The following is a 22,178-nucleotide window of genomic DNA, read 5'->3' on the forward strand; positions in this document are numbered from 1 at the left end:
GAACAGGCTCCATGCATAGCGCTAAGGAACATGTCCATTGGGGATGTGTGTCCTAAGGAATCTGAAGAGCCTCCACATGCACAAGATCAACCATCTTCCTCCATGCAAGCATCTCCACCAACTCAAAATGAGGAAGAGGCTCAAGTTGATGAAGGGCAAAATCAGGAAGATGAGCCACCTCAAGATAATGGCAATAATCAAGGGGGAAATGCAAATGATCAAGAAAAGGAAGATGATGAAGAGCAAAGGCCGCCACACCCAAGAGTCCACCAAGCAATCCAACGAGATCACCCCGTCGATACCATCCTCGGCGACATTCATAAGGGGGTAACCACTCGATCTCGTGTTGCACATTTTTGTGAACATTACTCTTTTGTTTCCTCTATTGAGCCACACAGGATAGAGGAAGCACTTCAAGATTCGGATTGGGTGGTGGCAATGCAAGAGGAGCTCAACAATTTCACGAGGAACGAGGTATGGCATTTAGTTCCACGTCCTAACCAAAATGTTGTAGGAACCAAATGGGTCTTCCGCAACAAGCAAGATGAGCATGGTGTGGTGACAAGGAACAAAGCTCGACTCGTGGCCAAAGGGTATTCACAAGTCGAAGGTTTGGATTTCGGTGAAACCTATGCACCCGTAGCTAGGCTTGAGTCAATTCGCATATTATTGGCCTATGCTACTTACCATGGCTTTAAGCTCTATCAAATGGATGTGAAAAGTGCCTTCCTCAACGGACCGATCAAGGAAGAAGTCTATGTTGAGCAACCTCCCGGCTTTGAAGACAGTGAGTATCCTAACCATGTTTATAGGCTCTCTAAGGCGCTTTATGGGCTCAAGCAAGCCCCAAGAGCATGGTACGAATGCCTAAGAGATTTCCTTATTGCTAATAGCTTCAAAGTCGGCAAGGCCGATCCTACACTCTTTACTAAAACTCTTAAAAATGACTTGTTTGTATGCCAAATTTATGTTGATGATATTATATTTGGGTCTACTAACGAGTCTACATGTGAAGAGTTTAGTAGGATCATGACACAGAAATTCGAGATGTCAATGATGGGGGAGTTGAAGTATTTTCTAGGATTCCAAGTCAAGCAACTGCAAGAGGGCACCTTCATCAGCCAAACGAAGTACACTCAAGACATTCTAACCAAGTTTGGGATGAAGGATGCCAAACCCATCAAGACACCCATGGGAACTAATGGGCATCTCGACCTCGACACGGGAGGTAAGTCCGTGGATCAAAAGGTATACCGGTCGATGATTGGTTCATTGCTTTATTTATGTGCATCTCGACCGGACATTATGCTTTCCGTTTGCATGTGTGCAAGATTCCAATCCGATCCTAAGGAATCACACCTTACGGCCGTAAAACGAATCTTGAGATATTTGGCTTATACACCTAAGTTTGGGCTTTGGTACCCTCGGGGATCCACATTTGATTTGATTGGTTATTCGGATGCCGATTGGGCGGGGTGCAAAATTAATAGGAAGAGCACATCGGGGACTTGTCAGTTCTTGGGAAGATCCTTGGTGTCTTGGGCTTCAAAGAAGCAAAATTCGGTCGCTCTTTCCACCGTCGAAGCCGAGTACATTGCCGCAGGTCATTGTTGCGCGCAATTGCTTTGGATGAGGCAAACCCTGCGGGACTACGGTTACAAATTAACCAAAGTCCCTTTGCTATGTGATAATGAGAGTGCAATCAAAATGGCCGACAATCCCGTCGAGCATAGCCGCACTAAGCACATAGCCATTCGGTATCATTTTCTTAGGGATCACCAACAAAAGGGGGATATCGAGATTTCTTACATTAATACTAAAGATCAATTAGCCGATATCTTTACCAAGCCACTTGATGAACAATCTTTTACCAGACTTAGGCATGAGCTCAATATTCTTGATTCTAGAAATTTCTTTTGCTAGCTTGCACACATAGCTCACTTGAATACCTTTGATCATATCTCTTTTATATGCTATGACTAATGTGTTTTCAAGTCTATTTCAAACCAAGTCATAGGTATATTGAAAGGGAATTGGAGTCTTCGGCGAAGACAAAGGCTTCCACTCCGTAACTCATGCTTCGCCATCGCTCCAAGAAAAGGACCTTGTCTTTGGGGGAGAGAGTAAAAGCCCAAAGCAAAAGGACCGGACTTCGTCTTTGGTATAATCTTAACTCATTTACTTATGACCAAAGGGGAAGAAATTACTAGGAGGGCTCTAATGATTCCGTTTTTGGCGATTCATGCCAAAAAGGGGGAGAAATGAGCCCAAAGCAAAAGGACCGCACCACCACCACCAAATTCAAAAACTTAGTGCTTTCCAAAAGTATTTATCATTTGGTATCCTATTGTGTTCAAAAGGGGGAGAAAGTAGTATTTCAAAAATGGTATATCAAAACCCTCTTGAACACTAAGAGGTGGATCTCTTTTAGGGGGAGTTTTATTAAGTCAAAAGAAAAGCATTTGAAACAGGGGGAGACAATTTCAAATCATTGAAAATGCTTTGCAAACTCTTATTCATTTACCTTTGACTATTTGCAAAAGAACTTTGAAAAGGATTTACAAAAGAATTTGCAAAAACAAAACTCGTGGTGCAAACGTGGTCCAAAATGCTAAATAAAGAAAGAAACATTCCTTGCATATCTTGTAAGTAGTTATATTGGCTTAATTCCAAGCAACCTTTACACTTACATTATGCAAACTAGTTCAATTATGCACTTCTCTATTTGCTTTGGTTTGTGTTGGCATCAATCACCAAAAAGGGGGAGATTGAAAGGGAATTAGGCTTACACCAAGTTCCTAAATAATTTTGGTGGTTGAATTGCCCAACACAAATCTTTGGACTAACTAGTTTGCCCAAGTGTATAGATTATACAGGTGTACAAAGTTCACACTCAGCCATTAAAAAGACCAAGTTTTGGATTCAATAAAGGAGCAAAGGGGCAACCGAAGGCACCCCTGGTCTGGCGCACCGGACTGTCCGGTGTGCCACCGGACAGTGAACAGTACCTGTCCGGTGCACCAGGTGACTCAGACTCAAACTCTTCACCCTCGGGATTTCTCGGAAGCCGGCGCGCTATAATTCACCGGACTGTCCGGTGTACACCGGACATGTCCGGTGCTCCAAGGAAGCGCGGTCTCCGGAACTCGCCAGCCTCGGGTTCGCGTGGCAGCCGCTCCGCTAAAATTCACCGGACTGTCCGGTGTGCACCGGACTGTCCGGTGTACCAGCGGAGCAACGGCTCTCTTCGGCGCCAACGGCTCCCTGCGGTGCATTTAATTCGCGCGCAGCGCGCGCAGACGTCAGACATGCCCATACCGGTGCACCGGACATCAAACAGTACATGTCCGGTGTGCACCGGACACCCAGGCGGGCCCACAAGTCAGAAGCTCCAACGGTCAGAATCCAACGGCAGTGATGACGTGGCAGGGGCACCGGACTGTCCGGTGTGCACCGGACTGTCCGGTGCGCCATCGAGCAGACGCCTCCAGCCAACGGTCAAGTTTGGTGGTTGGGGCTATAAATACCCCAACCACCCCACCATTCATTGCATCCAAGTTTTCCACTTCTCAACTACTACAAGAGCTCTAGCATTCAATTCTAGACACACTAAAGAGATCAAATCCTCTCCAATTCCACACAAAGCCCTAGTGACTAGTGAGAGTGATTTGCCGTGTTCATTTGAGCTCTTGCGCTTGGATTGCTTCTTTTCTTTCTCACTTGTTCTTGAGATCACAACTCCATTGTAATCAAGGCAAGAGGCACCAATTGTGTGGTGGCCCTTGCGGGGAAGTTTTGTTCCCGGCTTTGATTTGAGAAGAGAAGCTCACTCGGTCCGAGGGACCGTTTGAGAGAGGGAAGGGTTGAAAGAGACCCGGCCTTTGTGGCCTCCTCAACGGGGAGTAGGTTTGCAAGAACCGAACCTCGGTAAAACAAATCTCCGTGTCTCACTTGCTTATTCGCTTGGGATTTGTTTTGCGCCCTCTCTCGCGGACTCGTTTATATTTCTAACGCTAACCCGGCTTGTAGTTGTGTTTATATTTGTAAATTTCAGTTTCGCCCTATTCACCCCCCCTCTAGGCGACTATCACTCCCGAGGTACCCTAGGACATTTCCGAGACCAGCGGGAACGATCTTGTAACGGAATCCCATCAGAGGGAGGCATCGAGCCCTCGGACCCCGTCGCCAGGGGACCAGGTCCGGCAGATCACATGCAGGTACTTTTGGGCGTGCTTCTGGGCCCCTAGCCGACCCCTAACGAACGGGGCACGGACGTCCACTCGGATTACCCGCTTGCAGCTCATCGGAGACACCATGTTCGGCGCCCATCGAGGGCAACATGGCGATTTCCCCCCCTCCTCCTTGCGGAAAGGCGACGCAGGGGCGTATGTAAAAAAGCCAAGTCTGTCCCTGATCGCCCTCTCGCCCTGTGCAGAGGCTCGGGGGCTGCTCTCGCAAACCCGGCTCCGGGCGACCGTTGACAGCGTCAACATACCAGCCCGAGAACTTGGGACCCGACCGTACACCCGGGCTACGGCCAGCTCGCATGAGGGAACAACCAGACCAGCCGAAGCATTACGCAAGGCATTAAGACCTCGAAGGAGTGAAACCACTCCTCCGAGGCCTCGGGGGCTACACCCGGCGGGTGCGCTCACGCGCACCCACCGGAACAAAATGCAACCGAGAAAGGCTGGTCCCCTTGCAAAAAAGTGCGACGAAAGCCTCCAAGCGAGTGCTAACACTCCCTTCGAGGCTCGGGGGCTACTGTCGGGGACCATAATTAGGGGTACCCTCAAGACTCCTAATTCTCAGCTGGTAACCCCCATCAGCATAAAGCTGCTAAGGCCTGATGGGTGCGATTAAGTCAGGGATCAGTCCATTCGAGCGACTCGATCACGCCTCGCCCGAGCCTAGCCTCGGACAAGGGCAGCCGACCCCGGAGGATTTCCGTCTCGCCCGAGGCCCCCCTCCGACGGCGAACATATTTCCGGCTCGCCCGAGGCCCTGCCTTCGCTAAGAAGCAACCCTGACAAAATCGCCGCATCGACCGACCAAATCGCAGGAGCATTTAATGCAAAGGTGGCCTGACACCTTTATCCTGACCCCCCCCCCCCCGGCAGAGCCGAAGTGACCGCCGTCACTTCGCCGCTCCACTGACCGACCTGACAGAAGGACAGCGCCGCCTGCGCCACACCGACTGCGGTGCCACTTGACAGAGTGAGGCTGACAGGCAGTCAGGCCCTGCCGAAGGCACCACAGGAAACTACGCTCTGCCCGACCCAGGGCTCGGACTCGGGCTAAGTCCCGGAAGACGGCGAACTCCGCTCCGCCCGACCCAGGGCTCGGACTCGGGCTAAGTCCCGGAAGACGGCGAACTCCGCTCCGCCCGACCCAGGGCTCGGACTCGGGCTAAGTCCCGGAAGACGGCGAACTCCGCTCCGCCCGACCCAGGGCTCGGACTCGGGCTAAGTCCCGGAAGACGGCGAACTCCGCTCCGCCCGACCCAGGGCTCAGACTTAGGCTAAGTCGCGGAAGACGCCGAACTCCGCTCCGCCCGACCTAGGGCTCGGACTCGGGCTAAGTCCCAGAAGACGACGAACTCCGCTTCGCCCGACCCCAGGGCTCGGACTCCGCCCTGGCTTCAGCCGACGACCTCCGCCTCGCCCGACCCAGGGGTCGGACTCGGCCTCGGCCACGGAAGACAGACTCGACCTCGGCTTCGGAGGAGCCTCCACATCGCCCAACCTAGGGCGCAGGCCAGTCACGTCAACAGGAGGCGCCATCATCACCCTACCCCGAGCTGACTCGGGCCGCAGGGAACAAGACCGACGTCCCATCTGGCTAGCTCCGCCAGATAGGCAATGATGGCGCCCCGCATACTCTGTGACGACGGCGGCTCTCAGCCCCCTTATGGAAGCAAGAGGACGTCAGCAAAGACCCAACCGCTCCGACAGCTGTCACTCCGCCAGGCTCCATCGCTCCTCCGACGGCCACGACATCACACCAGCTGGGTGCCAAAATCTCTCCGGCTGCCACAACGGCATGTACTTAGGGCGCTAGCTCTCCTCCACTAGACACGTAGCACTCTGCTACACCCCCATTGTACACCTGGATCCTCTCCTTACGCCTATAAAAGGAAGGACCAGGGCCCTCTTAGAGAGGGTTGGCCGCGCGGGGACGAGGACGAGACAGGCGCTCGCTTGGAGCCGCTCGCTTCCCTCTCCCGCGTGGACGCTTGTAACCCCCTACTGCAAGCGCACCCGACCTGGGCGCGGGACGAACACGAAGGCCGCGGGATTCCCACCTCTCTCACGCCGGTCTCCGGCCGCCTCGCTCTCCCCTCTTCGCGCTCGCCCTCGCGCTTGACCTATCTGGGCTGGGGCACGCGGCGACACTCACTCGTCGGCCCAGGGACCCCCCGGTCTCGAAACGCCGACAGTTTTCTTCCTTCCTCATTCTTGTTCCAAAGTGACTTGTAATCAAAGCAAGAGAGACACCTAAGTGTGTGGTGGTCCTTGCGGGGTCTAAGTGACCCGTTTGATTAAGGAGAAAGCCCACTCGGTCTAAGTGACCGTTTGAGAGAGGGAAAGGGTTGAAAGAGACCCGGTCTTTGTGACCACCTCAACGGGGATTAGATTCTTTGGAACCGAACCTCGGTAAAACAAATCACCGTGTTCATTCGCTTGATTTCCATTTGATTTGTTTTTCCCCTCTCTCCCGGACTTGATTTAAGTTCTAACGCTAACCTCGGCTTGTAGTGTGTGGTTAAAGTTGTAAATTTCAGATTACGCATATTCACCCTCCTCTAGACGACTTTCAGTAAGTCATGGACTTTATTTGAGTGTAATATTTGGATTTTATGTGGTTCAAATATATGGGCCGAGTTTAGGCTGGACTTGGACCGAGCTAGACTGAGCCACGGTTTCTATTCTTTAGACTAGCATGACACGGTCCAAAAAAATCTTGGGCCTTTTTGATCCAAATCCGTTTGGTTCGAAACAAGATAGGCCTGGACCAGACCAGTCCAATTCACAGCACTAGTTTGCACGTACACATAACTTGGACGCGCGCTCGCTCCGAATTACTATGTACTACTGAGCCAGAATGATGGTGTGCTACGACGCCCACAAGTAGTAATCAAAGCGGCATCGAGCGGCTGATGAAGATGAAGCCAGTAGCCACCGATAGTTCTAAAAAAAAAAACCAGTAGCCACCGACCAAATGAATGATGGTGGGCAGGCACCCAAGGCCACAAGGGGCCAGCGCGAGTGGCAGTAAGTAGTTAGCCGGTAGCCCCGCCCTGGGTCCCCATCCTTTGACCCTGCCACTGCCACTGCCAAGGAGGATGAGAGCTAATAAATGGAGTTTCCCTCGGCTCAAAAAGGTTGGAGGAGAGCTACTTACTGTTAATGCTGCTTTGCCTTTTCGGCTGCCCCATGAGCTCTGCAGTGACCTCTCCCTGTCCTAACCACCTCTAGTCACTATTCTAGCCGACGACCTCCATTACGACGAGCCTAGGCGGAGGCAGGCGACGACACGGCTGCTACCGTCCACCGGCGCTTTGAGTGGCTAGCTAGTTATATAGTCCTGGAAACCTGAGCATGGTACTGGAACTGTATTCTGGTACATGTTTGGTTTCGGTCATTAGACGGGGACGCTTCAATAACTCGACCAAATTGTTGGTGATGTTCTTAGCTTTAATCCGAGCGGTTTCTACCATTTATACAATGTTTTGTCTCTATTGCAGCTATAATAGTTCGAATAGCTAGCTTTAAGAGGTGTTTAAATGCGCTAGAGCTAATAGTTAGTGACTAAAATTAGTTAAGACATCCAAACAACCTAGCTAATACTTCAGCTATTAGCTATTTTTTATAAATTAGTTAATAATTAGATAGTTATTGTTAGCTAGCTAATTTCAATAATAATTTTTAGTTAACTAACTATTAGTTCTAGTGCATTCAAACAGCCCCTAATATTAAACTCTGGGAGCTTTTCCTGCACGCACACGGTGTCGGCCACCCTGCCACCGGCGTCACGCCGTTCCTCGTCGGCTGACTGGACAAGGGTGGCATCACTGGTTCCCTCACATCCTTGGTCTCAAAAGATAGAATGCGGCCAGCCTGCCACCGAACCGAATACGACTCGCAAAGCAGGGCCACAGCAGATAGAAAACAAATATATTATCTTTGAATGGAGCAAGTATGCGTCTCCAGCACGACTGTATGCCTGCTGCCGATAAATAAAGTCTAGAAGCTCTTGTTATATAAGATGGAGTATGAAAGTTGCCTCAAAAGGGAAAAAAATATATCGACCAACTTGTAAATACAAGGTTGCTAATTGCTATGATTCCCCCCACCCCCCGTGTGCTTTCTGTCTTTCTTCCGGCTCTAAAATGTTACACAAATTTGCACCTGAAAATGGCAGTGTTCCTTAAAGCTGTGGTTTCGAAGCCGTGGGATCTAGGGGAGGAGGGGCCCCATTCTAGATTTGCAGGTAAGGTAGCTTCATGGCAAGACCCAGAGATGTATACCATATATGTGTCACGCGGACTGACTCAAACACATCTTCACTGCTGGCAGTTAGTGGTCCTGCCACAGGAATCTGGGTGTCCGGTGTCCCCATGCCCTCAAGGACAACCGGGCCAACTCAGTGAAAGAATGTCAGGGTCTCTCGTATTCCCATGTGCAAACACCTTGGGTTCTTTCACCTGCACCAAAACGTGCAAACAAGGAGACAGTAAATTCTTGACGGAATACGGGATACAATGGTTGCTGGCACCATGGCTGTTGCAGGATCCTGAATCCGCATACTCTGTTTGATGGGCTATAGTTACCATACCAGAGAGAGCGGGGGGATTTGGGGCGTAAGTTTTACTCTGGAGAATCCATCCACAGCGAACAGGCACTGGTAGCCACCGATGGAGCGGTGCTCACTGTTTCACATGTCCGGGAATAAGAGATTGACAGCACGAAAGCGTCACGATGTCAAATTCATCAAATATTATCAAATGAACAAAAAGTTGCTCCGAGCATTTAAAAACTTGTTAGGTATCCAAAATGATTGCATGGTCCATTTAAACAAGCTAATAAAACTCACTTCAGTAGATAGGTGAAATTCCTTTTCTCAAATTCTTCGATGGGAATTTCTTCCTCCTTGGAGTATCTGGCAGGGAACAAAACGTTATGCGAAAATAAAATCGCGAGAAATTTAGATGTAAAGTGATGGAACCTCAGAAATGGTTGTATAAAGATTTAAGATCAAAATAATGCACAGAAAATAAGCAACAGACGCAGACGCATCATCAAGTCACCCAATCAATTCAACAATGATGAATAGAAAACCAGTTCGAAAGTAAGCATTTGTGGAGGAAAACTATAGCGCACCCAGGATGAAGCGTGCCCTGGACATCCAGGCCATTACCCTGTATTATTTTGATGGAGAGAAATTTGATGGGGTTATTCATCCATTCACAGATTCTTGATGGCTTCCGGCTGTATCGGGATGGCAGGGGAGGTCGCTGGTGCAACGGTGGTGGCGGGTGGTGGATGGAACGGTGAGGCAACAGAGGTGCCAGTGCTACCCACCGTGGCAGTGGTGGACTGCGGTTGGACAGGGATGGAAGTGGGGGAGTCTGTGCTCACAATGGTTAGAGCTGGTCGTGGTGGAGAGCGGCACCTCTGGCGACGCTGATGCTGCCGGATCCAGGAGGGGCAGTAGAGAAGGCGGGGGAACACATCAAGAGGAAGGCGGCTTGCATGCGGGGGTCGAGACTCAAGACGGAGGAGGTAAGGCTGTCCGCAGCAGATCGTGTAAAATAGGGGATTTGCAGTGTAGATTATACTATTTGCAGAGTGAAGTTTAAAATATGGGATGTGATAGGAGATGAGATAGGAATATAGGTGTTGCAGATGCATTTGTGGGGCAGACCTACACTAGGAGGCAGCAGAGGGAGAGCCGGATCCAGACCCGGGGCAGTGAAGCCAGCAGCGACTCTAGCAGATAATTCTTAAGCTCCAGCATATAAGGATTAGCTAAATAATAGCTGGTTTGTTAGCTAGATAATAGCAGGGAGTTGTTAGCTAAATAATAGCAGGGAGTTGTTAAGCAAGTTTATCTCTTATCAGTTGGTGCCGACCCTGGTCTATAAAGGGGAAGCAGTAGCGTGTAACTAGGCATCGAAGGAAATACAATCTCCCTGTGGGGCGATTACCTTGGTCACCCTGGCCGACGGTGATCTTGCTCCTGCTTCTTCCTCCCACTCTTCTCCACCATACGCACTCAGGTCCCTGTCCCAGGCTGCGCTGCTCCTCTATTCGCCCTTACGCACTCCTAGAAGGCCCAGGCGTATCAATTTGGCACCGGAGCCGATCGACGCCTCGACAAAAATGTCCGGCATCGAGAACGATCAGGGGGACACCATGGCGATACACGAGAAGCTGGATCGCCTCCTAGCACAGGTGACCACAATGAACAAGAGGATGGATACCCATGACCAGCATCTAGCGCAGGTCGAGGGTACCATCGCAGAGCCCACCGACGCTGATTTTCCGCCCAATGCGGACGCTGAATCAGGCACTTTCAGCGGCTGGAACGACAGGAACCGTGGCGGAAGCCGTGGCGGTGGCGGACACACTCAGCAGCAGGACAGCGGATATAGGCGGCCGAACGTTAGCTTGCCAAACTATGATGGGGAGTCTGACCCCCTTACATGGCTGAACAAGTGTGCCACGTACTTCCGTGGCATGCGCACGCCGACGGAAGAAAGGGTGAGGATGGCCTCCTTGCACTTAGAGGGAGTGGCGGCGGAATGGTTCTACGCACTGGAACGCGACAACAGCGTCATTTCATGGGCGCAATTCGTCGACTTCACCAACCTGAGATTCGGCCCGCCAATTCGCTCCAACCCTATGGCCGAATTAAAGGACCTCTACCGCACCGGCACTGTTGAGGAATACCAGCGGCAGTTCTCACTTCTTCTCTGCCGATGCAACGACCTTACTGCCATGCAGCAGGTCAACATGTTCACAGCCGGTCTTGGGGAACCCCTGCGCACAGATGTTGAACTACAAGCTCCTGGAAATTTGCAGCGCGCCATGAACCTGGCAAGGGCCTATGAGAGAAGGGAACTGGAAGCAGGAAAAAGGGGAGGATACAAAGTTGCTGGGAAGAGTTTGGTATTCAAGGAAGCCAGCAACAGCGCACCATCTAAGGTAGCTGCTGCACCCCGGCCTCGATTCAAACGGCTATCACCGGAAGAACTAGCAGCGAAGCATGCAAAAGGGGAATGCTATCACTGCACAGAGAAGTACTCAGTGGACCACAAATGTGTTGCTCGAGGGGTTTTCTTGCTGGAATTAGAAGATGACACTGGAGAGGAGGAGACAGTGGCCGAGCTGGGCATATCACTGCACGCCCTGACAGGAATTGATGTGGGGGAGACTATGAAGCTTACAGTTCTAATCAAAGGAGTACCACTCACAGCCCTGGTAGACACCGGTTCCACACACACATTCATCACAGAAGCAAAGGTGTCTGAGCTGCAGCTTCCATTGGAAAGGCGCCAAGGAGCAGTACGGGTTGCCAATGGAGACAAGATCACCAGCCCAAGGTTCTGCACAGGATTATCCGTACAAATTGCTGAAGAGCGGTTTGCCCTGACTTGCTATGCTCTACCACTAGAAGGCTTTGATGTGGTGTTGGGAGTCCAGTGGCTACGTTCCTTAGGCCCAATCCTATGGGACTTCGAACGTCTATCAATGACGTTCTGGAAACAAGGACGCAAGGTGTGCTGGACAGGGATGGGTAGCTCAAAACCCCGCTGTTGTGTAGTTTCGGAGGGCAAGGAATTATTGGAGAACTTGCTGCAATCATACGGAGATCTGTTTGAAGAACCTCGTGGCCTACCACCAGTCCGGCGCCATGATCACCACATCAGACTACTACCCGGCACATCGCCAATAGCGGTGCGGCCATACCGCTACCCCCAGCTCTTAAAGGATGAGATCGAGAAGCAATGTGAGGACATGCTGCAGCAAGGAATTATAAGGGAATGCACATCCGCATTCTCTTCCCCAGTGCTTCTAGTGAAGAAATCAGATGGAACATGGCGATTTTGTGTGGACTACCGGGAGCTCAATGGGAAGACTGTGAAGGACCGTTACCCCATACCAGTAGTGGACGAGTTGCTAGATGAGCTCCAAGGTTCCAGATTCTTCACCAAGCTGGACCTTCGGAGTGGGTACCACCAGGTGAGAATGCACTCCGAAGATGTTGACAAAACAGCATTCAGAACACACCGAGGCCACTTTGAGTTCCTCGTCATGCCATTCGGTCTCACCAACGCCCCGTTAACATTCTAGAGCTTGATGAATGATATCCTCAACCCATTCATACGCAAGTTTGTTCTGGTATTTTTTTGATGACATCCTAATTTATAGCAAGACGTGGGCGGCTCACCTTCAACAGGTCAAACAAGTGTTCCAAACACTGAGAGCACATAAGTTGGCGTTGAAGCGCTCCAGGTGTTTTTTTGGGGTCACTAGTGTGTCATATTTGGGCCATATCATCTCGGCATCTGGAGTGGCGATGGATCCTGAGAAGATAGCAGCAGTAGAAACTTGGCCGCAGCCCAGAACTTTAAGGGCGCTGCGTGGGTTCCTCGGGCTCACAGGATATTACCGGAAGTTCATTGCAAGCTATGGCAACATCGCTGCACCACTAACTGTCCTATTGAAGAAGGAAGCATTCCAGTGGTCTGAAGCATCAACAGAGGCATTCCTCGCACTCAAACAGGCACTCTTGACCGCTCCCTTGCTGCAGATGCCGGATTTCAGCAAAAGATTTGTGGTTGACTGCGACGCATCAGGTTCAGGGTTTGGGGCAGTTCTCCACCAAGGTGCAGGGGCAGTGGCATATTTCAGTAGAGCTGTGGCACCACATCACCAGAAACTTCCACATATGAGAGAGAACTGATTGGGCTTGTCAAAGCAGTCCGCAATTGGCGGCCATATTTGTGGGGACGAGCGTTCACAGTGAGAACTGATCACTTTAGTTTGAAATACATACTGGACCAACGCTTATCCACCATACCACAGCACACGTGGGTCAACAAACTATTTGGGTATGACATGGAGGTGGAGTATAGGCCAGGGAAGATGAACGGCGCGGCTGACGCCTTATCAAGAAGGGATGAGGAACCAACAGCAGCAGTGAATCTGCTGTCCACCCCAACTCTGGAAGTCTTTGATACACTCAGGAAGGAAGCATTGACAGATCCGCAAGTCCAGGAACTAAAGACACAGTTGGCGGCAAGAACTGCAGGAGAAGGGTGGACTGAAAGAGATGGATTGTTGGTATGCCGGGGCAGAGTCTTCGTTCCAGATAATTCAAGTGTGTGGGATCAGTTGCTGATAGCTGCTCATGCAGCAGGTCATGAGGGAGTAGAGAAGACCTTGCATAGATGGAGGAGCTCATTCCACAATACCCATATCAGGAGACGGGTACAGGAATTTGTTCGGGGCTGTGCAGTCTGTCAAAGAAATAAGTCCGAACATCTTCACCTGCTGGGCTATTACAGCCATTGCCAGTTCCCTCTGAAGTATGGAGTGACATCTCCATGGACTTCGTAGAAGGGTTTCCAAAGGTGGAGGGTAAATCGGTTATCCTCACAGTGGTTGATCGTTTCTCCAAATTTGCTCACTTCATTCCCCTGGGTCACCCTTATTCAGCAGCTTCAGTAGCACGAGCATTTTTTGACGATATTGTCAGGTTACATGGCCTGCCCTGTTCGATAGTGAGTGACCGAGATGTGGTATTTACCAGCAACTTTTGGACAGAATTGTTTCGGATGGCAGGAGTAAAGCTGCAGATGAGTTCCGCATTTCACCCACAAACAGATGGTCAATCGGAGGTCACAAACGGAGTGATATTAATGTACCTGCGTTGCTTAGCAGGTGATAGGCCGAAGACTTGGCTCCAGTGGCTGCCATGGGCGGAGTACAGCTATAATTCTTCATATCAAACTGCCATCAAGTGTTCACCCTTCCAGGTAGTCTATGGGCGTGACCCCCCGCCATTACTACCTTACCAGCCGGGTAAAGCGCGAGTAGCTGCGGTGGATGACCAGCTTCGCGACCGGGATGAGTTCTTAGCAGAAATCAAGGAGAGGCTGGTCCAGGCCCAAGTCACAATGAAGCAGTACCAAGACCAGACTCGGCGGGAGGTGAAATTCCAGGTTGGGGATTGGGTGTGGCTCCGGTTACAGCAAAGGTCAGTCGTGGGCGTGACACCAGCATCTACATCCAAGTTGGGACCTCGTTTCTTTGGGCCCTACAAGGTTACACAGCTAGTGGGGGACGTATCTTATAAATTGCAGCTCCCTCCGAAGGCAAAAATTCATGATGTTTTTCATGTGTCGCTATTAAAGAAATTTATTGGGCAGTTGCCAGACGAGGTGGTGCCTCTTCCAGATCTGTTACATGGCAGGGTGGTACCTACACCTGAGAAGGTATCCAAGGCAAGGCTTAACAGAGGCGTGTGGGAAGTGTTAGTTCACTGGGTGGGTCGTCCAGCAGCAGAAGCATCCTGGGTTCAGCTAGAGGATTTCCAACTACGATATCCAGCTATACAGGTCGCGGACGACCTGTTTCTCCAGGAGGGGAGAAATGTTGCAGATGCGTTTGTGGGGCAGACCTACACTAGGAGGCAGCAGAGGGAGAGCCGGATCCAGACCCGGGGCAGTAGCAGCGACTCTAGCAGATAATTCTTAAGCTCCAGCAGATAAGGATTAGCTAAATAATAGCAGGGTTGTTAGCTAGATAATAGCAGGGAGTTGTTAGCTAAATAATAGCAGGGAGTTGTTAAGCAAGTTTATCTCTTATCAGTTGGTGCCGACCCTGGTCTATAAAGGGGAAGCAGTAGCGTGTAACTAGGCATCGAAGGAAATACAATCTCCCTGTGGGGCGATTACCTCGGTCACCCTGGCCGACGGTGATCTTGCTCCTGCTTCTTCCTCCCACTCTTCTCCACCATACGCACTCAGGTCCCTGTCCCAGGCTGCGCTGCTCCTCTATTCGCCCTTAAGCACTCCTAGAAGGCCCAGGCGTATCAATAGGATAGCTGCTGGAGACAGCCTAAGGGTGGGGTTTTGGACAATCACAGCTCCGTTTCTCAACTTGTACCGTTTTGGATGTCTAGGATATCCAGAGGGTGTGCCGTCCTGGTGGGCACAGAAACTGATTTCCATTTCTGAATTCCATTGCTTCCAAATATGAAATTAGTATGCCACAACAAAAGTTGGGAAGCGGATAAGACAGGCATGTCGTGTATGAGACTAGGTATAATTTGTCAAATATAGTGAAAGTGTAGTTTGCAAAGAAAGGGGTGTCTGGTTCAGTATTACAATAATTGCATCCTATAACTAAGAGTATTTGTAAAACTAATATGACCTAAGTTTTACCTGATAGTCCAAAATCAATAATCCAGAAAGAAAAAACTAATGGACTGGTGATATTAATTAACAATAATGAAAGAAGATTTGAGCAATCAACAGAAAAAATAAAATAGCATAGTAGCATACATATCAACTAGTTTTGTCGGTTAGAAACATACCTCCAAGGATATTCATTTTCACAGAAACGAGAAACCCCGCTCATTGCAGTGAAGGCATCAATATGTACCATCTTTTCCTTCACTGAAGAATCTGTTAACAGATGAATGCAAAGATCAATGGTTAGTCTGCCAACAAAGAAACACTTATTGTCCACATACCTGATCATAGCAAGGGCCACTAAGAGTAGACAGGTGCTCAACTTGTCACTTTTTGCTTGTAATTTATTCAAACTTAAGTTAATCTATACTACTCTATTAAGAACCTAATGTGGGCACCTGGTGCTACCACAGTACCACGGCTTCACCCTCCCCACGTCCAGCGCCCGTGCAGCTCGCTCAAAAAATAGTGCAGAGCGAGCATTCGAACCCACGCCCCCTGCTCTAGAAATTTGAGGCTAACCATCAGACTACAAGTAACTTAGTGTTTAGAAATAAACAATAATTATATTTGCAGTCTAGGCGCCGCTCCACTCGCTCCCTCGCCTCGTGGCAACGCACGGGCACATACCTAGTTTTTAATTAATATGCATGCCTACACCTAACTTGTAGTTTGATTATAGAACACAAGTCTTGCAGTTTAATGTATTCCACAGTAGTCATATAGCCCTCACCTGCTTCATGTAGAGCCTTTAAAGCATAGCCACCAGGATAATTGTTGTAGGATGCCATGAAAGTCACAGTAGAATATCCTAGACTACAGGAATCATATAAGTTATCGATGCTGAATATATTATGAGATTCCCAAAATATTTAAATTTCACAATCAAGGCAGAATATTCTACCTGACAAGAAAGGCACCAAGCATGAGAATAAAAAGCAAATTCCACCCAGCTTTCTTTCGGTTATTATATCTGGAAGTGATGAAGAAAATAAAATATTTACTAGTTATTAAATCAAACCAAAATAAACGAGGAAAGGAAATGGCACTTGAACAACATGGATTTTCATAAAGAAATGAGTCAAAAATAGTCCTAACAATCCCAGCTTGAATTTATCATTGTTCAAGTGGTACGCAACTACGCATTAGATAAGATAGTTCCTCACAGTCTGCTAGCTGTTAGTGAAGCAGACACATTAAACATGGGAATTGAGCCAATTATGAAACGGAGTTCCTGAAACATAAAAGATAACAGTCACTATGTACAATTTTGGCCTAAGGTTTCAGATATAAGAATCAGACTACTATCCAGAGATGTAGAATAACCTTATGTGGAAGTTTTGAATAGAGCACAACAAATAAGAAGACCGGAAACATGTATGGTACTATCCTTCTATCAAGAAGAGCACCAACCTGAAATTGAATGGAGAGGCTTCATCAGATACTTCTCCAGTAAAAATTAACCACCAAATCAGCAAGTAATTCAGTAATGCCTTAACTAGTGCATGGAAATTTAGAAATAAGTGCTTTTGAAGATCCACCCAAAGCTAAAGAAAACATGGTCCCTATAAACACAATTGAATGTAATAAGTCCTTGGGTAATTTTTATAGCATTAATCCTTTACAATTTATATCTCAAAGCAAAATTGAAAATGGAAAACATGGCTTTTATTATCACCATCCTTTAGGCTTTTATAGTCATATGTTGGCATCACTTCCAACCAAAAGAAGAGTATGTAGGGTCAAGACAAATGACGTACAAATATGTTGAAAGCACTATGTTGTATGTCATTCAAAATTCAAACGCATTATATGATAATTCTAATCAGACAAGATCTGTCTTACCATGCAGAGAGGGTATGCCACTATCATGGAACGGGGAAGCGCCGATGTAAAGTACCAATGAATTGAATGGGTCTTAAGCAAGTCAAGGAGAACAGAGGTAGGTGATTCACATCAGCACTAGTGTACCATGTTTTGTTATTTTGGTAAATGCATAAATTGAGTGGAACAGGCAGCACGCTCAGAAAAGCAACATAAAGGAAGATATGATAGCAAACTAATATCTGGGGGAGGAAAGAAATATAATGTAGTTTCACAAAAGCATGAAGGATACACCCCATTCTGAACTCCGATTCAGAACTGAATTAAACCAGAGAACTTGAAATTCTGGCCACAGGATTCGACGCCACATTATAGAGTCGATTAGCACGGTAAATCCTGTGAAAAGGAAACATAGTGCACCAAAAAAATCTTACACATTAGTGTGACAATTCCATAACAGAATACACAAGGAAACACACAAAGAAACATACCTATGCATACAAGGGTAGTGCTTATGCAACATTTTATTGCTTCCAAGAGAGAAACAGATCTGCTCTGTCATAACATAGTGAAATTTATATATTAGAGTAACTCAGCACCAACTGTCCCGAATGCATATAGAATCCATCAAATAAAACAGTGTATGGGTGATTCTTAAACACAATAGCGACCCTACAACTTCAACTTCAAGATCATTGCAATGCATGGTATGTGGCTATAAGATATTGCCCTAGCTCCCTACATGAACACAAAATATGATGTGCTCTGAGAACTCAAAGATGAATTTGGAGCAGTATGAGGCTATGAGCAGAGCTGCTTGGAACTTCATTCAAGCAATCTAAAGTTCTAAACGACACATTCATTTAGAAAACTGTAGAACTAGAAACAATATTGAAAATATATAATGTTTCTGAACAACAGTACCACTTCCTAGAAATGAATACAATATTAAAAATATAAGTAAAACTGTAGAAACAAGCAGAACTATGCATGTAATGAAATAAAAAAGGTTTGGACTTGTGTAGGTCAGCGACTCACGAGCAAAAGTGCAAGCCCTATTGGGCCAAGAAGCAGAATCATATCACATCTAAAAACAACTGCTGCAACAATCTGCAAGAAAATGAAAATTGCACAATACACATAGTTCGGTATGATTTTAATTGTGTGAAAGCTTTAATCCTTTGTTGATCCAGATCCTTGGTGCTGAAACGAAGAATTATATCTTGGTACTAGAAATAATGATTATGTCTGAATTTGGTGAGAACCGAGCTTCCCTCGGTAGGTAAGGCATCAGAAAAGGGCATAAGGCATACCAGAGCCCGTAATGTACATAGGTAGCTTCCCTTGAACCAGAAAGAGTATGCCAAGTTGACTGCATGACATAAATCATAGAAGAGTCACATTTTTTCTTTGCAAACTCCAACATTTTTACTGTTGACAAAAATGATGGAAAACTGCTTTTAGCTTTGTTATACAGTGTGATCTGTGCTTACCTAAAGCTAAAGCAAAGATATTTGGAAGCGGACGGCTTGAGTAGAACAGCAAGTGAAACTGGATAGCAGTTAGTACCACAAAGAATGCTTCTGCTTGATGGCCAAACTTCTTTTTTACCTGGTTGTTAGAAGACAGCCAACCGAAGCATGATATCCAATTACAAAAGTATCAGAAATCCAATATAAGCTCTTAAATAAAAAGTTACCACAGTGAACACAACCACTAAACTAAGCAATACAATGCATGTCAAAATTATATCTGCCCCAACTTCCAAGGGGAAACAAGGCAGAAAAAAGTTGGAATTTGAAAGAACAGCAGCTTGTTGCTGTGTGATGCTCTAAAATCTAGTCAAGTGAACCACACATCTACATTCTACAGTACATCATACAGTAATGAACAACTACACCAGTTTTAATTAAATTTGGTTCGTTGTACCAAAAGTCCGTATAATATTATATTTAAATTTCACAAGAAAGTCTTCTTTATATTTGATTCTCAATCATCTTTCTGCAAGCTGTTTTCGTACTGCCATTTATTTGTGTCATTCATTTTCGGTAAACCACTATGTTTTCAGAATATCAATACCGACAGAAAAACAATAACATACTGATAGTATACAGTGTCAGATATTGCGAGAGATGAAAAAAAAAACCTGAACTCTGAGAAGTCTCAAACTCATCAAAGTGACACAACTCAATGTTAATCGAACTACAAAAGGAAACAGAAAAAGATCAGTCTTCCAAAACTGCATCAATGAGAAATTAAACATCAGATAGCATAAACATCCAAGGAAGATTATGTACAGAGCTTTAACGATCACCTGTAAGAAGACTATAGAACTTTGGAACACGAAGTAAACGCAATACAAAGACTGTGGGTGATGAGAGAATAGAGATAACAAATGCTCCTGGAAAAAAAAAACAGATGGTACGTCATGTTAATGTTATAATTTCACAACAAGACTACAAGGTCTGCAGCAAAAAAACGAAAAAAAATAATGTTTTTGTCTTGGAGCTAAAAGTATAGATGGTACTACTAAGGCGACTAGGGTGACTAGACAATCTAAAAATATTGGATGGTAGGCTATAAGAAACATTAGCCCAAAAATTGATCATTGAGAAAATACTGTTTCGTGCTGCACAAATTAAGGGTGGGTTTCATGCCATCATGAATTTTACCTATAAACGTTCGAGGAACAACTCCAGGAAATTCCAAATGATCATACTGCATAAACCAGAAAAAAAACATAGTAGAACTCAATCAATTAGTACCAGGATATTATACTAGAGGAAATTTGGAGAGTAAGTCAGTAAGTTACCTTCTCGATGTGATAAGTGTGATAAAGAATATCATGTATGGCCTACCAAAAAATATTCAATTATGTGATTAACTCAAGGACCAGAAATGCATGACGGTAAAAATTTATTCTCAAGACAGAGAAGGTAAAGATGAAGGGTGTTCATAAAACTATGTATAGGTATAGCTAAACTTCATTCTCGGCAATGGAGAGCTATTCATCATTATACAATGAATAACAGAGAAAGATTTCATGGGCATAACAAGTGCCAATAAACAATATGCTTTCCCAGAAAAATAAACCTGTTGCTTTTCACAAAAAGAGCATTGAAGCACAATATCCCATAAAAGAACTATAGTACCGCTTTTTTAATGCATAATTGAGGTATGATATGAAACTTATTCTGTTTGGTATATGAAAACAGGATCTCTTCAAGTTATAGATAGTCAATGCTGAAAGAATGTGTCCGCATGATACCTGCAGTGGCAAAGAAACATGTATTCATCAACAGTAATAAATCCAACAATCTCGGGTGCAGTGCAGTTGAGTTGAGTCCGTGGAAAAAAAAAGTAATGCAACTTAAGTCTTCTAAGACAAAATACTACTGCCATTTTCATTTTTTTAAAGTTATAGGACTTGTAGCTGTGCAAAAAAAATACAAAATGGCATTCAATAATGTGAAACACTAGAAATTTGCACAACATATGTGGATAATTGTAAAATAGTAAGGAATGAGAATGCCTGATTGCACACCAACAAATATAAAACATCTTGTACCAAATAAATATATTCACACGCATTTTAAAAAAGTGTGCATTTTATGTCATGACACTCCCTTAAAGTCACTAGTTGTATTTCCAATAATTGCTGCAAAAGAAGTATCAGAAGCGTTGAGCACTAAACTAATCCACACCACATGGATGCATACGTGCCCCGGGAACATATCTGGTGCTCAAAGGGGTACGGTGCTCACATGCACATTTTAAATCTGGAACGTCCATCCAAACAGAAGCACCAATTTTACAAAGAACCCCTTTCACATTCCTCCCTTGGTGGGAGGGGTTCTTAATCAAATTAACTGTAGCCGCTGGATGTTGGATGGACGTTCCAGATTTAAAATGTGCACGTGAGCACCGTACCCCTTTGAGCACCAGACCCAAAAAAGAAACACCCTCTCACCAACAGACAACACATACTAACAAAAGCAAAAGCATTGACTATTGAGATCGAAGGAAATAGCAATTGTTCAGCCATTAGCAATTGAGCTACCTAGTTAAGAGTGAGCTGAGCAAACACATCTACTTGCAGAAAACATCAGCCACTGCACAGAAATTGGCTCTGTACTGCTCGCAGGATGAATAGCAGCTTCCCAGAATTAGGTACAAGTGTTAGTAAGCCCACAAGTCAGAGTGGGAGCGGATGAGCCCGCGAGGCACGCCAGGCGGCTGCCGGAGGATGAGAAATCGAGCATGCGACCAATCCAGAACTCTAACAATGGAGCAAAGATACTGCAACAAAACAACAAGGAAGGGCTGGCACCTGCACGTTGAAGCTCTCCTCCACCTTGGTGTAGGGCGCCATGACGGCGTAGAACGCGGCAATCGATCCGAGCATGAGGTCCCACCCCCACCCTGAAAGCCAGCCGCCACCGGCAGCGGCGGGCTTGGGTCGAGGCATGGGCGGGAGCGGAGGGTCGACTGAGGAGCAGCGGGCGGATATCCAGCACTCCGGCAGAGACAGTACCGGCGGCGTCGGCCTCGCCGTCCGTGCGCGGAGTTAGTGGCAGGCCGTGTTGGGCTACTGTTGTTAGGCCTGTCCCAATGTAAGCAAACAGCCCAGTTAGGCTAGGCTATACTGCTATAGGCCTATAGCAAGAGACCCTTCTTGCATGCTAATTGTTGCGGGCCGCCTAGGCTGCTGTGCGCACTGCGCCCGCCTGCCGCCGTCGCTCGATCTTCTCACGGTGTCTCATATTGCCTTCCCGAGCAGTCATACGAAATGGGCCAACTTGAGGCCAGGCTATATACAAATTGGGCCATTAGGTATTGACCCAACGTGTCTATAATTTTATTTATT

At 47.0% G+C, this 22,178-nt stretch overlaps 1 protein-coding gene across 3 annotated transcripts; it reads right to left on the reverse strand.

Moving 5' to 3' along the window:
• Window positions 1-8,163: 8,163 nt before the first annotated feature.
• LOC100282442 (dolichyl-P-Man Man) lies at window positions 8,164-21,930 on the reverse strand. 3 transcript variants are annotated; one of them, NR_182129.1, is made up of 19 exons: window positions 21,642-21,930; window positions 20,124-20,165; window positions 19,984-20,029; window positions 19,626-19,712; window positions 19,458-19,513; window positions 18,805-18,922; window positions 18,625-18,683; window positions 18,350-18,421; window positions 17,803-17,861; window positions 17,604-17,707; window positions 17,333-17,404; window positions 16,814-16,900; window positions 16,654-16,721; window positions 16,392-16,460; window positions 16,221-16,303; window positions 15,610-15,700; window positions 9,097-9,162; window positions 8,839-8,932; window positions 8,164-8,707 (listed from the first exon to the last, which is right to left on the reverse strand). NR_182129.1 is itself a non-coding variant. In NM_001155353.2 (19 exons), exons 1-19 carry the CDS (start codon window positions 21,777-21,779, stop codon window positions 8,627-8,629), a joined length of 1,497 nt encoding a protein of 498 aa, NP_001148825.2. In that variant the 5' UTR covers window positions 21,780-21,930; the 3' UTR covers window positions 8,164-8,626. The 3 variants fall into 3 exon arrangements, 1 of the variants encoding a protein (NP_001148825.2); NM_001155353.2 differs by having other exon boundaries at window positions 17,803-17,866; XR_004855959.1 differs by having other exon boundaries at window positions 8,235-8,707; window positions 14,969-15,700; window positions 17,803-17,866.
• Window positions 21,931-22,178: the final 248 nt, after the last annotated feature.

The sequence above is a fragment of the Zea mays genome, chromosome 2 (genome assembly GCF_902167145.1).
Source record: "Zea mays cultivar B73 chromosome 2, Zm-B73-REFERENCE-NAM-5.0, whole genome shotgun sequence".
Classification (NCBI taxonomy): Eukaryota; Viridiplantae; Streptophyta; class Magnoliopsida; order Poales; family Poaceae; genus Zea; species Zea mays.